This window comes from Delphinapterus leucas, chromosome 17 (genome assembly GCF_059928025.1).
Source record: "Delphinapterus leucas isolate spDelLeu-1000000601 "Yukka" chromosome 17, BTC_Dleu_Yukka2, whole genome shotgun sequence".
Lineage (NCBI taxonomy): Eukaryota > Metazoa > Chordata > Mammalia > Artiodactyla > Monodontidae > Delphinapterus > Delphinapterus leucas.
Genome location: NC_143145.1, coordinates 35,104,640 through 35,120,840, shown reverse-complemented (window position 1 = coordinate 35,120,840; position 16,201 = coordinate 35,104,640). Strand labels below are relative to the sequence as shown.

General features: G+C 47.7%; 1 protein-coding gene and 1 non-coding gene across 2 annotated transcripts; both read right to left on the bottom strand.

Annotated features, from left to right (window-relative positions):
• Positions 1-5,076: 5,076 nt before the first annotated feature.
• TRNAE-CUC (transfer RNA glutamic acid (anticodon CUC)) lies at positions 5,077-5,149 on the bottom strand. The gene has a single exon. It is a non-coding gene; the product is annotated as a tRNA-Glu (tRNA).
• Positions 5,150-5,330: 181 nt separating this feature from the next.
• Positions 5,331-11,845, bottom strand: KLF10 (KLF transcription factor 10). The gene is made up of 4 exons (XM_022584664.3): positions 11,669-11,845; positions 8,273-8,506; positions 7,259-8,168; positions 5,331-6,960 (listed from the first exon to the last, which is right to left on the bottom strand). Exons 1-4 carry the CDS (start codon positions 11,702-11,704, stop codon positions 6,701-6,703), a joined length of 1,440 nt encoding a protein of 479 aa, XP_022440372.1. The 5' UTR covers positions 11,705-11,845; the 3' UTR covers positions 5,331-6,700.
• Between the last annotated feature and the right edge of the window lie 4,356 nt (positions 11,846-16,201).

The window sequence follows — 16,201 nt, the reverse complement described above, 5'->3', positions numbered from 1 at the left end:
TTGAGCAGGCTGGACCCCACCCTGCCACAAGGGAGAAGTCCAATGCTACCGTGTGTCTGAAAAGCAGAGAGCCTGAACTATTGGATGAACTACAGAGATGGGGACCAGATTCCCTTTCTGTTTGAAAACCATTGTGATTTGAACCACACTGACAACGAATAGAATGGAGGTGATGAATAGCATAGGAGGCCTCATGGCTAGGTTATATCCACAACCAGCAAGGCTGACTACAGCCTTGACTAAATTTTCCTGGTTGAACTAAATTTAAATTGGAGATGAGAATATATAATCCCTTAGAAAAAATCAAATTGAACAAATCTAAACATGGATAACAAAAGACCATCATGATGCCTATTCTGTTCACATTATTGTTGGGATCAGAGAGAGGATTCTGAATCTGATCTATGTCCATTGTCAAAAAGAATGCTTTCAGGTATGTAATGAAGGAAAACTTTCTTTAGGATAAAGTGTATTCCATGACTAAGAAATACCTGAGTGCACAATTGAAAAATATGTCTCCTGAATGGCTAGGAATCACACACTGCACTGGGCATGATGTCACTGCACTGTGTGACATGCGGTAGGCCTTAAAAGTATTTAGCTCTCATAGGAAATTTACCAGATACTAGAAATAGAAACTTAAGACTAGTTTAGAAAATACTGCTATAAGTGTATTAAGATGGACCAATATAGACTGACATATGTTGACCAATATTATGGGCAATACTATTTGTATATATATATAACACATAGGCAATATTATTGTATCGCTTCAAAATTCATACATTGAAGTCCTAATTCCCAGTACCTCCTCAGAATGTGACTGTACTTGAAAACAGAAACTTTAGAGTTAATTAAGGTTAAATGAGGTCATTGGAGTGGGCCCTAATCTGACTGGTGTCCTTAAAAGGAAAGAAGATTAGGACACAGACAGACATAGAGGGAAGACCATGTGAAGACACAAGGAGAAGGGGGCCATCTACCAGCCAAGGAGCGGGACCTCAGAAGAAATCAACCCTGCCAACACGTTGATCTCGGACCTCTAGCCTCCAGAACTGTAAACAATTTTGTGAACGTTTGCTCCCTAACAGGAACCACATTATGACCATTTCTAACTGACATCAGATTGCTAGCCCCACCTCTAGGGGCCTTTTCTGTCAATGACTGATCTCAGCGTGATAGTGCAATCCCCATCACTGGTATTGCAGTGGTCCACCTAGCATTTGTTTGCTTGTTTTTCTCAGTTTTCAGATCTAATTCTACCTTGGGAAGCAAGTCAGATAAGCATTATAATCCCCATTTTATAGATAATGAAACTGAACCATGAAATAGTCAAATTGTTTAGCTCATTAGTCAGTTCAGTGCACAGGCTCCTTGACCCCAGAAGTTTCCTTTCCCAAGGCCACACTGTTTTACTTTGTCCCTGGGTAATAAACACTCAATACTTTATTTTGTGTGTGCGTGGCCGCACTGCCAGGCATGCAGGATCTTAGTTGCCCGACCAGGGGTTGAACCCGGGCCCCCTGCAGTGGAAGCTCAGAGTCCTAACCACTGAATCACCAGGGAATTCCCCAGTAAACAATACTGGGACTTTCCTGGTGGTCCAGTGGGTAAGACTCCACTCTTCCAATGCAGGGGGCCTGGGTTTGATCCCTGGTCGGGGAACTAGATCCCGCATGCACGCCACACCTAGGAGTCCACGTGCAGCAACTAAGACCTGGTGCAGCATGCATAAATAAATAAATAAATAAAATAAATGTATATATATATATATTTAAAACAGAACAAAACAAAAAACACTCAATACTTATCTGTTCAAACTAGAAGGATGCCTTTTGGAAACTGATATTCAAGGTCCAGATAATCTAATCATAGAAATAGAAAACTGCTTCTACCCTAGCCTACCCTACACTTCATGTTATTTCTTAGCTTTTCATTTTCTTCCTTGAATCTCATTTTTTCCCAACCCAAGCAGTGCCTCCACTGACTAGTGGCTAAACTTAGGATTAAAAATTAAATTATTTCAAAGAAATCAAAGAAAGATAAGGTGTCACTTTCTTATATTTTGGGGTACTCCCCCCCCTTTTAGCATCCCACTGCCAAGCTGGTCAATCAAGTTCAAACTGGGATTGTTGGCATCCATTGAGTAGAGAACCATGAATTTCTAAATCTCTGTCAAGATTAGGATGCCAACTGGCAGGGGAAGCTTAAAACAACCTCATTTATCTGGCCCTATTTAGTTTTATTCCTTCCACTGGGCGGGGGGGAAGTCAGTTGGACATCTCCAGAAGATACAGCAGTGAGCAAGATCCACAGGGTTCTTATCCTTGGGGAGTTTTACAGACATTAAGCAATTTCAGTAAAGGGTAATGATTATTATGATAGCAGAAATGTCAAGGTAAAAGGGCAGGGAAACATTTCCAGCAGTCAAAACAGCATATGTGACAGCTCAGAGCTTGGACAGGATGTAGAGAATAAGGTGGGGGTGGGTTGGGAGATTGGGAGCAGCTGAATGGTGCAGGGTCTTCTAGGTCTGCTTGGGACACTTCAGCAGCCACTGGCCACACCTGAAATGTGGTGAGTCCCAATTGAGAGGTGCTATAAGCATAGGATATATACTGGATTTCAAAGATTAGTACAAAAAAAAGATGTGATGTATCTCATTAACAGTTTTATATTGATTATATGCTGAAATGATAATATTATGGGTTAAATAAAAACATTTAAATTGCTTTTTTCTGTTTTTATTTTCTGATGTAGCTCCTAGAAAATTTCAAATTCCCTATGTGGCTCACATTCTATTTCTCTCTGACAGCCTTGAGAGCATTGGGAAGGGTCTGAAGCATTTTAAACAGGGAAGTGACATGGTCAGATCTGCATTTTCAAAAGACTCTGTGGTAAGGAGAGAGGATGGTGGGGAGACAAGACCCGAGGCAGAGAGACCAGTTTAGGGGCTGCTGCAGTTGTCCAAGCAGGAGAGGGTGGATTAGACAGGGTAGTAGCAATGCAGGTAGAGACAACGTTTTAAAAGTCTGCTTACTAATACCAAATGGCTCTCATTCCGGGGAGAAATGAGAGGTTGAACTGTATGAAATTTCCATCTTTGTCAATCAAAAATGGTTGAATATTGAAGGAGCTAATAAGGGCTAAAGTTGGAATAGTTGAGTCACGAAATAAGAATAGTATTGTATTATAACCCAAATAATGACATAAATGTCCATGAGTCCATACTGACATAAAAAACGGAATAAATAAATAAATGGGAGAGAAGTAACAACTCTTTCTTATAGAAAATTCCAATGAATAAATAATGGAGGAAATAGGAAATCACCATTAGTATATCACAGTAATAACTGCCTCAGGCAAGATCCACTTAAGGATACTAAAATGAGTGGGAAAAAGTTGACATAGGTTATTTGTGTAGTCTTAAAGTATCTCCATCCAAATATTTAATAAAGCAAGAAAGAGTCAATTTACAGTGGAAAATTCCAGCAGATATCACCACCTTAGCCATGTGATGCAAGTTAACATCTCCCATAATACAGAATGACATCCCATATTCCTTGATATCACGCACTGAGGACATTACCACTCTGTGGTATCTTCCCAATTAATGCATAACCTCAATCTAATCATGAAAAAACATCAGACAAACCCAAACTGAGGGGCAGAAATAACTGACAAGTACTCTTCCAAAGAGATGAGAGAAGACTGACGCATAACCACAGATTGGAGGAGACTGCGGAGATTGACAACTAAATGCAATTTGAGACCCTGGATTAGGTCCCGTAATAGCAAGGAGACATGAGTAGAAAAACCAGTGAAACCCAAATAAGGTCTGTACTTTAGCTAGTAATATTGTACTGAAGTTAATTTCTTCATTTTCTTAAATGTTCTATGGCTATGGAAGATATCTAAAGGGGAAGCTAGATGAAGGGTATATGGTAACTATTTTTGCAACTTTCTCTAAGTCTACAATTATCTAAGAAGAATTAACTGTTAAGAGAGCTGAATATCAGCAATTCCATATTGTTCAACTTAATATATAAATCAGACAAGAAACAACCAAAACTGACATGCTAAAGCTACACTAAAACCACATTATCATAACATGCTACAAATGTACTTGTTTGGGGGACAACTTTTGCATCAAGATCAGAGCCTGCATCAACATTCAACTCATATATAATACTCTATTCAAAAGATTTACAATATTTCTAAGGAAAAGTGTCAGGTGTCAACTAGGACTGGGAAGAACACAGCAATGGGTGGCACAGTTCCACTGGCTTTGTCATTACAAGGGACTGGGCTTTGGAACAGGCAGAGATTACTTCAGCCACCTTCCTTCATTCCCACTTCTGAAGACCTGCCACCATGAGGAACTCTAGGGGTTAGGATGGTCCAGGTCCCAACACAGAAACTACAGAATGGCAAGGTCCCCTCCAGCAGCTGTGCTGTGCTTAGGTGGTGTAAGTTTCCAAGAAAAGGATCAGCAGGTACATGGATGGCTCAGGATGCCTGTCCTACAGCTGGTGCCAAGCGAGCACACTGCCCCTCACCATGGCACTCAACAGCTGGGCACCGTTGAAGATGTTCTCTCATGACAAGGTAATCTCAGAGCAAATTAAAATACTAATCTCCAAAATTATATGCCATACACTAAGTAGCATTTACAGCTCCTAGTTCTACTGGCAAGTGACTGGCAAGTATTTCTCTTCAGAGGTGGATTAGCTTTCATGCAGCTGAAGTACTAGTATGTTTATTGCATTTAAGGTATCACTGAATGGTCTGAGTTAATCTAACTTCTAGAAGTAATTTACTCTTTAACAGGTCAGGCTTCTTTTCATTTCACAGCAGTCATTACTGTAATTACTCATGTGGTGTTCCCTTTAACTCAGTGCTACTTAAGGTTTTGCTGGGAGCCAGAACTATATTTCAACCCCACATCATCAAAACATACAAAAATGTTTTAAAATGGTAGATATCTGGCCTTGCTTTGTGTGTGTGTGTATTTTAATTAGATTTTATTTTATTATTATTATTTTTGGCTGTGCCACATGGCTTGCAGGATATTAGTTCCTGGACCAGGGATCGAACCTGGGCCCCTGGCAATGAGAGTGCCAAGTCCTAACCACTGGACCACCAAGGAATTCCCTGGCCTTGCTTTGCATACTGTCTAAATTGATTACTCATGTTAAATATATACTCCTGCAGTTCTAAATTTGAATGAGGCCCTTCGAGAAATTCAGACCATAAGTCTTTGGAGAGCACCACAGTGATCAATGTCAAGGTCAGAGTGAGAATGGTTTTCAACAAATACAACCAACCAATTATATATATACCAAAGGAAATTCTTTATTGTAAACAAGATATAAAGTACAACAAAAGAAATATTGTGCAAATTGTAAATCACAAGGATTTTTTTTATTAAAAGAAAATTCTTTTTTGTTTTCCAAGGGTCCAAAGTTTTGATGGCAGAAATCTACACCCAATATAGAGAAAAATGTTAAATGGAAAGACATAATGACATTTTTCACTATATATTTTAAACAACTGACTTTTGTTTTACCACTGTATATATCATCCACTATACAAAACAGAATATAACAGAAATACTGTTAACAAAAGTGAATGTCCTAATTATTTTTCTACCTATCTACTTCCACATTCCCCCCCCCCAATAAAAACTCCTATAAATTAACAGGACATTTGTCCACTTGTGAATAATGTTCACTCACTTTCTAATTCAATAAAGCACATGTTATATCCTCATAACATAAGGGTACTTTACTGATGTCCTAAGCCATCTTTTTGAAGGAGTTATCTAAAATTCTTAATATCCCTTCTTTACAATATGTGTTTTCATCTTCAATTTTTTTTTGAAACAAAGTGCAGTGTATTTTAGAATCTACGGAAAACACATTGGTATACAATTTTCAAATCTACACAGGGAACTGCAGCCAACTAAGGTTCAAAGCGTAATAAAATGCCTAGTTATAGTCATTTGTTAAACTTTTAAAACAAAAACGCAAAAAAAACCCTGAAGCTACACTTCAAAGCAATTAAATTAATGAGGATTCCAATTCTTTGGGACCTCTTCAGCAATATACAGTTGCTCAATTCCAAACGTCAGCAACTAGTGTAAAAATGCTAGTTCTAGATATATTTAACAACTATGTCCACGAAGTTGAATGGAAAGACTAAGAATAGTAAACAAGATAACTCTAGGAAAGGATAATAATATTCGCGATAACACAAATCAATTTTACATCTCCATCTCTGTACCGTAATGTTTACTTCCAGTCTCTACACTCTTGAAACCAGTGCTTTTGAAGAATCACATTGAAAAGTTGGTCTCAAGTATAAATGGTGAAAGTAAAGTAACAAATTGTGCACACAAATTCAAAATCTGTGCTACCTGTGGTTGGGCTGACCTCACCTGAAACCTTCAAAAAATATTGAAAGGAATACACTTTCTCATCTCTCTTACGTGGTAAGAAATGAGTCCTGCCACTCTTTGAGCTGCCTGTGGCTGTAGCACTTCTTACCATCTAACCCAGGCTGGGCCTTCTCCCCAGGCCGTGGGGCTTCTGCTTGCAGCCCGCACTGGAGGGCCACAGACTTGCAGTGGAAGCATTTTTATATCACCACTGGCTTCTGGCTGTGACCAAAGTTAGTCTGATTCTTTACCATCCGTCTGTCACTGTGTGGGAGCAGGGGTTGGAGGTAGGGTAATGTCATTTAACTTGCTCACTTCCATCTGCCAGTTTGGTAGCTTCTTGGCTGACAGATGGCGCCGGGCATGTTTGGTCAAATGGTCGCTCCTCATGAACCGCCGGTCACACATGGGACAGGCGAATTTCTTCTCACCTGTGTGGGTTCGTCGGTGTCTGGACAGTTCATCTGAACGAGCAAACCTCCTTTCACAACCTTTCCAGCTACAGCTAAAAGGTTTTTCTCCTGAAACAATAAAAGTCATATTATTATTATTATGCATTTATTAAGTCGCTGTAAGTTACATATTAAATCATATTTAAGATACTTTATTAGACATTTAAAGAATCATCATTTGAGAAATTAAAACAAAAACACCTTGACGAAATCTTTTAGAAGAACTTGCACTGGTAAATACCATCCACTGAATTGGCTAATAAGGCAAGTTCTTCCTTAACATGCCTGGTTTACATGTGTGATCATTGCCAAAAAACCTTCATCCAAATTTCTAAGACTTAAATATGAAATAAGAAATGGTTGGTACCTGTATGCGTTCTCATGTGGGCCTTCAGATGAGAACTTTTAAAGTACGTCTTGCCACATCCTGGATGGCTACAGATGTGACTTCTTATCCTTGATGAGTCAATCTGAGGAGTGACTTTTGCTGCTGAAGGAGAAAATCCTGGAGCAGGGGCAATGGGAGAGAGTCTGGTGCCATTTGGGCTCACCACTGGAGGCTTGGGGTTCTGAACAACGGGCTGGGGTACAACAAACATGACGGCGCCTTTGGGCACCTGAGTGCCCATGAATACAACAGGTGGGCAGACGGCTGGCGGCTGACTGGGTGGAGTGCTGGGGACAACTGTTGTCACAACTGGGTTGTTTGCAGGGAGGGGAACCATCTGGCAGATGACGGGCATAGGTGGCACCCCCCCTGTTGATACTGCAGGTGGAGAGACTAAGACCGACTTTTGTTGTGAGGACATGGGGACCGGCTGAGATCTACAGATTACTGTCTCTGAGGAAGGCACAGAAAAGTCATAAAGTGCAGCACTTGCTTTCTCTTCAACACCTGCCACTGTGTCTCTCTCACGTTTGGATCTGTTTGGTGACACAGCTGCACAAGGTATGTTTTTTCTTGCAGTCTCAGCATTTAGGTGGGTTCTTCTTCGAAAAGAATTGTCCTGATAGTTAAGGATGCTGGCTGCTTTCACTGGGCAAGATCGGTGGTTACACAGCTGGGCATCAGCTGTATGACGAATCACACTTGTTGCCTGAGCCTTGGGGAGTTTGGGGGCAGGTACTGGGCTCTTCTCCTCTTTGAAAGGTGCAGCAGCAATGTGAGGCTTGGCAGTATCTGACGATTTGAAGTGTCCAGTAGATGGCGCTGGTGCCATCAGATTTGACACTTGAGAGGGTTCAAAGTCAGAGGGACTGTAAGGTGGAGTCAAACACTAGAGCAGAGAAATACAGGCAACAGCGTGAAGAAGAGTAGAGTTCATCATATAAATTATAAGAAATTCTCACTTACACTCATCTTTAAAGCAACAATACTTACAAATGCTGGGACTGTATGAAAATCAGGTGTACCAGGAAGCAGATTCTCTTCCTCTGACATATCAGACACTGGAGTAACGGGTCTGCTTTCAATGTATTTCTTAAAATCAGACTTCCAACTGCAGCTCATTGACATAAGTGCTTCTACGGCTTCAAAGTCACTTTTCTCTGCAGTTTTGTTCCAGGAATACATACTCTCTTTTGATCTTTCAGAAATCATTTCCATTCTTTCCTCCTATAAATACAAAAAATTAAATGCTATAAGCATATTGTCATCCACATGACACGCAGAGCAATGTGCAATTCTTTTTACTATCTGCACAATTTTTCAAAATAAAACTTGAAATAATTTTTCTCATCCCTACTCTGATAGTAATACTGATAAAAGTCTTCCTCATTCTTCCTCTCACACTTAGGCCTGAACACTGATACCCTTGCAAAGTAAAGAGGAACTTATTGCCATTATGAGGACCAAGGCCAAAGGTACCAATGTACTTGTAATCCAAAAAAGAACTGCTTGGCTTAGAAAAAAAAAAAACATTTTATATTCTTTCCAGAGTAGTCAACTGCAACAGGAGTCAGACAAAATAACTGAGGGAAGGCTCTGCAAAAAAGTCATCTTCTTTCAATACTACAGGTATGGGGACCTGGTGGTCCAGTGGCTAAGGCAACAGGCTCCCAATGCAGGGGGCCCGGTTTGATCTCTGGTCAGGGAACTAGATCCCACATGCATGCCTCAACTAAAGATCCTGCGTGCGGCAACTAAGACCGGGGCAGCCAAATAAATAAATATTTTTAAAAAATCATTAAAAGAAATACTACAGATATGGTATGAGATCTTTTCAGGTATGAGTTCCTACCAGAAAAAAATAAAGGGCCAAAACTTTCTTTTAAAAAGGCAAAGTATAGTGGACAGAGCTGTGGTCTGTTGATTTGGGTGTGACCTTTGGAAAGAATAATTTCAACTTCTTCATGTTTGTGTTCTCATTCACTGGATCTTATACTTAACACAATGGTTTGCTATGCGTAACTATGACCAGCTAATGCAATAGCACAAGAAAGAGATAATCAAAAAATTTAATATGCGACTTAAATTTGCGAGAACTCTGATTGTAGTTCAATAGTCAAAATAGAATCTTATTTTAATTTTTTTAAAGAACTGCTCCTTGACAAAAATAACAGCACATGCTTTATATTTATTTGAACAACTCCTTCTATCAGGTACTTAATGCTTCATATTAAAGTTCCTTAAACTGCACTAAAAGTTACTACCCTCCATCTCTCCAATTTTCCACCAATGTGATCCCATTCGTTGGTCAAAGTAGCGATTGTGTAAACACACAGAAGAATTGTCTTTACGTGGCAAGGTATTAATCTCAACACTTGCTGAAAAAAACGCATAAACCCTTCGTACTGAAGCCTTAAGAAGCCATCGCTCTTGAAACATCGCGAACAATGCAATTGCATAATCGCGGGCCCTTTATGTAAGCTGCAACGGACAACGCATGTTGTGTAAAAGCCTCAAGACGCCAATGCAAAGGAAAAAAGAGAAAAGGCAGGCAGCAGGGAAGAACAGTGTGAGCTGGGAAGGGCAGGGAAAAGTCGGGAGGGGAGGAAAGGGAGTGGGCCGCGAGAGAGGCAGGAAAAGGAAGCGCGGGCGGAGGCGCGGGAGGGGAAGGCAGACGAGGGGCGGGGGCGGACGGCGGGGGAGATCCTCGCTGGCTGGGACAGACGGATGGGGCCGCCCTAGTCTCAATGAGGCTCGCGGGTGAGTCACTGGGAACATTCCTCGCCGCTCGCACGTCCCCGCGTCCCTGCCCCCGCCATTGGCCAGCAGGCCGGGCGGCCCGGGCTGGGATTGGCTGGGCGCGAAGGGCGGGGGCGCGTAGGAGAAGAAGGAGGGGGCGAGGCATGTGAACAAAGCGTGATCAGCGGCTGCTCCGGGCGGCGCAGGAAACCTGAACTGGGAATTGCCGCGCCGTCACCTTTCACCTACTTCCTGAGCCCGCGGGCCCCCGCCCTCGCGACGGCCCGGGGGAGGGGCCGCGGGCGCCGCCGCCAACCGCCCGGCAGTGCGCGCCCGAGCCCGCGGGGAGGGGCGGAGCCGCGGGCGCTGGGCTCCAGGAGCGCCCGCCCCTTCCAGCTCCCCGCGAGCCGCCGTTCCCTTAGGAACCGACAGCGGGGCCGGGCCTCACTCCCGCCCCTGGCGGAGGTCGGGGCTGGGTCACTCAGGGACGAGAAGCTCCCCGGGCGCATCCGCTCCCGGCCCACCCCCAGCCTCCGCCTCAGCTGCCGGAGGAGGAGCCGGGTCGCCGCGGAAACCCGGCCCCCGCCCTCCTCCGGCTGCAGCCCCCGGGGACCCGGCCGAGCCCTCGGCGCTTCCCGCCTACGCCTCCCGCGGGACCTCAGACCACCCTGACTGTCCCCGAAGATGCGCGTCCCCTCCCCGCGGTTTCCGGCAGCACCGGCCCCCGCCAGCCGCGCGTCTCCACGAGTTCCCAGACGTGCAGCCCCAACAGGCCCCGCTCCAGACGCTCGGCTCCACGGCCTGCGGCTCCCGCCCCGACACGCTGCCCCCGCGTCTCGCAGCCCGGTTCCCCCCGCCCACCTTCCCCGCCCCGCTGCTGGTTCCCGCTTCCCACCCTCCCATCTCCTGTCGCCGAGGCGGCTCCCTCCCCCTCCAAGGCGTCCTCAGAAGTCGGCCACCTGCCCGCTCCCGAGATGGGGAGTCTCCTCCAGCCGTATTAGGGGGGGCAACTCCCCGGTCCCCCTCGGCAGTCCCGGGCCCACGTGCCATCCCCCGCACCCACGCCGGGCGCCCCTCCCCCAGCCCCCGCTATCTGCTGAGCAGCCCCGTCCTGCAAGCCTCCTTTCAGAGCCCGAGATGGGGAGCCCCCTCTCCTCTCCAGCGGACACCCCGCCCCTCAAAAGCTTCTGGGCAGCCCCGTCCCACCCTGGGTCGCATTCCTTATCCAGACGGAGGCATTTGTCCCCGGCGCCAGGTGCAGGGTGGCCCCTTGTCCCCCTTCTTCCACACCTCCTATTCTCACTGACAGGGCAGCAGCCCCCTCCTCACTCTTCCCGCCCCTCCAGTCATCCTCTCCCTCACCTGCTTCAAGTCTCCCAGCGGAGCTGCCCCTTCCCCTCATTACACCTTGAGCAAGACCCTCTCTCCTTTCGTCTCTAGCTACCCGCCTGCTTCTCCTGCGCCCCTCCGCGACGCACACGCCCTCACTAATGCCCAGTCTGCAGGCAGGAAGCCCCTTCCTCTCCCACGACTCCGCTGCAGCCTCAGTCCTCAGGCGAGGCTAATGTCAGGGGCTCGGGGTTCGCGCCCCCGGGGGCCCCTCAGACTCAGCGAGGCAGAGTAGGGCAGGGGCATCCCCAGGTCACTTACTGCAGCCTGCTGGAGAGAAGCGCCGAAGTTGAGCATGGCTGGCTGCCTGGCCGCCGGCGGCGAGCTGACTGGCTGCTAGGCTGCTTGGCTGCCTGGCCACAGACGGGCGCCCGGAGACACTCGACGCCGCTCCCGCCACCGCCGCGCTCCGCGCCGTCTGCCCCCTCCCCATTCAGGTAGCCGCTCCGCCTGCCCCGCGCCGCGGGCGGGGGTGGGGGCGGAGCCTTCCGCCGGCCAATCAGTGACAAAGGTGTGTGAGGCGCCGGCCAATGGGCTCGCGGGGCCACGCGTGATCAGCGGCTGCCCGGCAGCGTGAAGCTTGTGTCAGTGGAGCGTGTACACAATCTCCGGCAGCGTGTTCCCTCGGCCCAGCCCGAGGGAACTCCCGCCACCACCTGACTCAGTGACACCGCCCCTACCCCTCACCCACCCCCGCCTGCGGTCCCCTTCCCTGGCCTGGGGGGGCGGCGCGGAGGACCTAGACCGGAGGCGCGGCAGCGGCGGCGCGCCCAGGCACTGCGGAGCGCCGGCCCCACGTGGGAGGTGGGGTGGGATGCCCGCTCCGCCCAGTCCCCTCGGCGCAAGGTCCCATCTCGGGCCGCTGCGGGATAGGCAGGACGCGGGGTAGCCAAGCGGGGGAGGCGGCGGCTGCAAGCCAAGGGTCCGGAGCCAAGAGATTTGCATTTGGAAGCGCCGATCTCTTGCGCGTCTGGCGAGAAAGCAGAGCCCGGAGACCGACTGAGCTGCATTTCTGGAGCATATGCTGGGTTTTGCCTCGCTGAGCCGTGGGTAGCACGAGGGAGGGGCGGAGAGGGAAGGGTATCCTGTCATTGAGCGGACACCTGCTCCTGCGCCCCCCGCCCACGCCCGGGCCGCGGGAGCTGGCTCGCCCTCCTCAGCTGCACTGCCGGCAGTACTGCCCGCCCCCGTCTGCCCCGCCCATCCTTCCTCCCAGGCTGTGGAGAGAATGGTGTGGGGACGGCAGGAAGCCCCGAGAACTAGACCAATGGGATGATGGGGGGCCGTAGACCAGAGTTTTTATCTTTCCCGGGAGCCGAAGCTCGGCTGCAGAATCGAGTTTTGAGCTCGGTGTGAAGTTTAAAGTGCACTCTACAAGCTGTCTCAAAGGCAGACCCTACCCCTCCCCACGCCCCCACCCCGGGCCAGGGCCTCCGGAAACGCCCTGCCAGGAAACTGCTGGTGGGGATGGGGCGGGGCGGGGTCTCCCGGGGTCACCAGGCGCCAGCCGGGGCCAGCCTGCGAGTGGGTAGCAGTGGGAATGCCCACCACGCCCGACACGAAACGCCCCGCCCCCGGGCCCGCGAAAGCACCAGCCCCCCCCCCCCCCGCTGCAACCCCGACCTCCGACCCCGCTCAGAAGCGGTCTGCGGCCTCCGGATTGCGAGCCTATGGGTCTGTTATGGCTCCCTACTGGCCCCTTTTTGGCCATTTGGTGCCCGTTCGCAGCTGCTGTTGTTGGAGAGGAGGGTGGTGATAACGCGGCTTAAAGCAAACTGGAGATTTTATCTCCTGTGGACAGGCTGAACACGGGGCAGAAACCACTGCCCCTCCCTCGAGCTTTCTCACCGCTCTGTGTAACTGAAAGGCTAATGGAAGTGTCCTTTCTTTCCCAATAATCACAAAATGAGTATAGACAAGGAATTAGCTAGGGAATTCCCTGAAGGTCCAGTGGTTAGTACTGGGCGCTTTCACTGCCATGGCCAGGGTTCAATCCCTCCTTGGGGAACTAAGACCCCAAAAGCTGTGCGGCACAGCCAAAAAAAAAAAAAAAAAGAAGAAAGAAACAAAGGAAAAAAAGAGAAAGAAAGGAAAAAAAGGCAATTAACTATTTTAGAAATAGGCCCAGGCTGGCCAACAACAGTAGTAGTAATAACAATACAATCAACCAGGGCCAGAGATGCCCATCGACAGAGGGAAAGAGGACTCATTGGCCCCCTGTCACTGCCGCTCCTGAATCTGCTGGTGGGGCGCCAGCTCAACAGCTCAGGCAGCTCTTCCTGTCTCCCCTCCATCCCCTGCCCCGGCTTCTGTCTGCATCGGTGTCCCTCCCTGCAGGCTTCCTTCCGCCTGGGCTGTCCCATCCTGTTGATGTGAGCCTGAGGGTACTGGAGCAGCTGGCCCTGGGCACCTGCTGCAGCAAAGCAAGCTCCTGTCTGTGCCCAGCCGGCAAGCCAGCCTTCCTTCCTGTCAGGGAGCTGCCATCCTCAGAGGCCACAGTCGGCCCTCCAGGTCTGAACTGAATGTGGGCCCTGCTGGCATGGTGCCCCAGCACGCCAAGAAGCAGGGAGCATTTATGGCTTGTGGGAGTGATTCAAAACAGGAAAGAAAAGAGAAAAGGGGTAGGAGGAACAGTGTGGTGGTGGCACAATTCCTAGAGATTCAGAGAAAGATGTTACCCAGGCATCTCAGACTCAAAGTAACCAAAACTAAAGTCCTTGTTTTTACTTCTTCCCGTATGGGCTTCTCGTCTCCCATCCAGCCTTCACCATCTCCCCCAAAGCGCTGGATCCAGTTGGTCCCCAGGTCTGAGCAGTTTTGCCTCAGAAATGTCTCTCTTCCCTCACTTTCCATTTGTACCCCTCAACTGTCACTCTAGGTCAGTCTGTCATCAATTCTTGCTTGGGTTAAACAATTTACACTCTCTCCACCCAACCCCCCACCCCAGCCCAGCTGGCACCCCAGTGGCAAACTCTCCACACTGAAACCAGAGTGGGTTTTTTGAAAGTCATGATCCAATCCCTACTTAAGAAATGATCCTTTGCTCCTGTTACCTAGGAGATAAACCTCATCTCCCACCCAGATATACCCTTGCCTATGGCTACATCCTCATTCAATAAACATTGTGTTGCTCGTTTATCCACTCCATTCAACAAACATTTGTTGAGCACCTACTATGTGTTGTAGGCACTGGGACAACAGCAATGAATAAGACAGGCCAGGTCCCTGCTCTCAGAAGGCTTGGACGGCAAGACAAAGACAAGTAGACTATATGTATAAATAAAAGCTCCTTCAAGATGGTAGCCATGTCATAATCATCTTTGTGGTCCAGTGCAGACATTTTAGGCAGTCAAGACTCTTTAATGGAGGAAATAAAATTGTAGGTTGTCTGTGAAGATTCACTGAGGTTATAGACAGAATGTGAACAAGTGCCTAGGCAGAAGTATGGATCCTTCTAAGTCTTTCCCTTAGCTTACATCATTACAGGACCAGGCACGGAAAACTGTCATCTTAAACATGAGTAAAAAAAGTCGTAGGCAATAGTAAGCATTACTTCAATTAAGTGCTGACCCCCTCCTGCTAATGGTGCTGGTTTCTCCTTCAATCAGAACAGTGAAGGAAGGGGAAGGGGGGGCCGGGGGGTGACATGTAAAGATTCCTCAGTTCAGTTATATGGATATTAAAACACATTGTACCCACCAGCCATCTTCTCTTTGCTCCTTACAGCCAGTGGATATTATCACCATTCATTCATTCATTCATTGCCCCACCATATGCCAGGCACTAGCTGAACACTAAGGAACCACCATAAGAAAAGACACAGCTCTTGTGTTTCAGGAGCTTCCAGTACAGTGGAAGAAGTAAATAAGTGAGCCAGCCATTACTGTGGTGTGGTAAATGCTAAGAAAAGAGTATGCACAGTGTCCTAGGTAGGCGAGGAAGGAAGGGGTAAGGGAAGGTTCCTCTGGTTGACTTCTAAGCTGGAGGAGAGGAGAGGTGGAGGTGAAGAGTAGAGAGAGTGGTGGGGATTCAGGATGCTCTGAATTGTCTGGATCACAAATTTGAGAGTTAGGATGAGGCACTTAGTATATTAAGGGAAGCAGCCCCAAACATAAAGGGCCTTTGTGTGCCCTGCTAAGAAATGTAGATGTGGGACTTTTATCTTGGGGACAGGGGGGACCTACTGACAGGTTTTAGCAATGATAGTATAGAAAATTCATTCTGGCCCAGTTTGATAATGGACCACAGAGGCTAGGGTCTAACACCAGTGAGAAGGTTTCGTAGCAATGTAAGCAACAAAGATGATGGTAGCTTAAACTATGGAAATGGTGGCAGGCATGGAAAAGCTGGAACAGAGACACCAAGAACCAGGAAGATTTGGTAATTGATTGGATGTGGGCGTGAGGAAGAGGGAGGTGTGGAGGAGGACTGCTGAGTTTTTGGCTTGATTCACTGGATGAAACAGGACAAAAACAGGACACTATTGCCCAAGGAAGGGACTGTAGGGAGGTAGTAAGTTAGGGTGGAGAGGAAGAAAATGCCAAACTTGATTTAGGACATATAAACATGAGGTTACCTGTGGGACATCCAAATAGAGATGTCCAGGAGGCAGCTGGAATTTCAGGTCTGGAGCCCAGAAGAGAAGGATCTGGGCTGGAGATTAAAATTTGTTGTCATCAGGGTGTAGGTGGCATTGGAAACCAGGGGGTGAATGAAATCCTCTAGGAAGAGTAAGGAATGAGAGGTAAGAGAACTGAGGGTGGTCTTCTGGTGAACTACAAGCACAGGACGGAG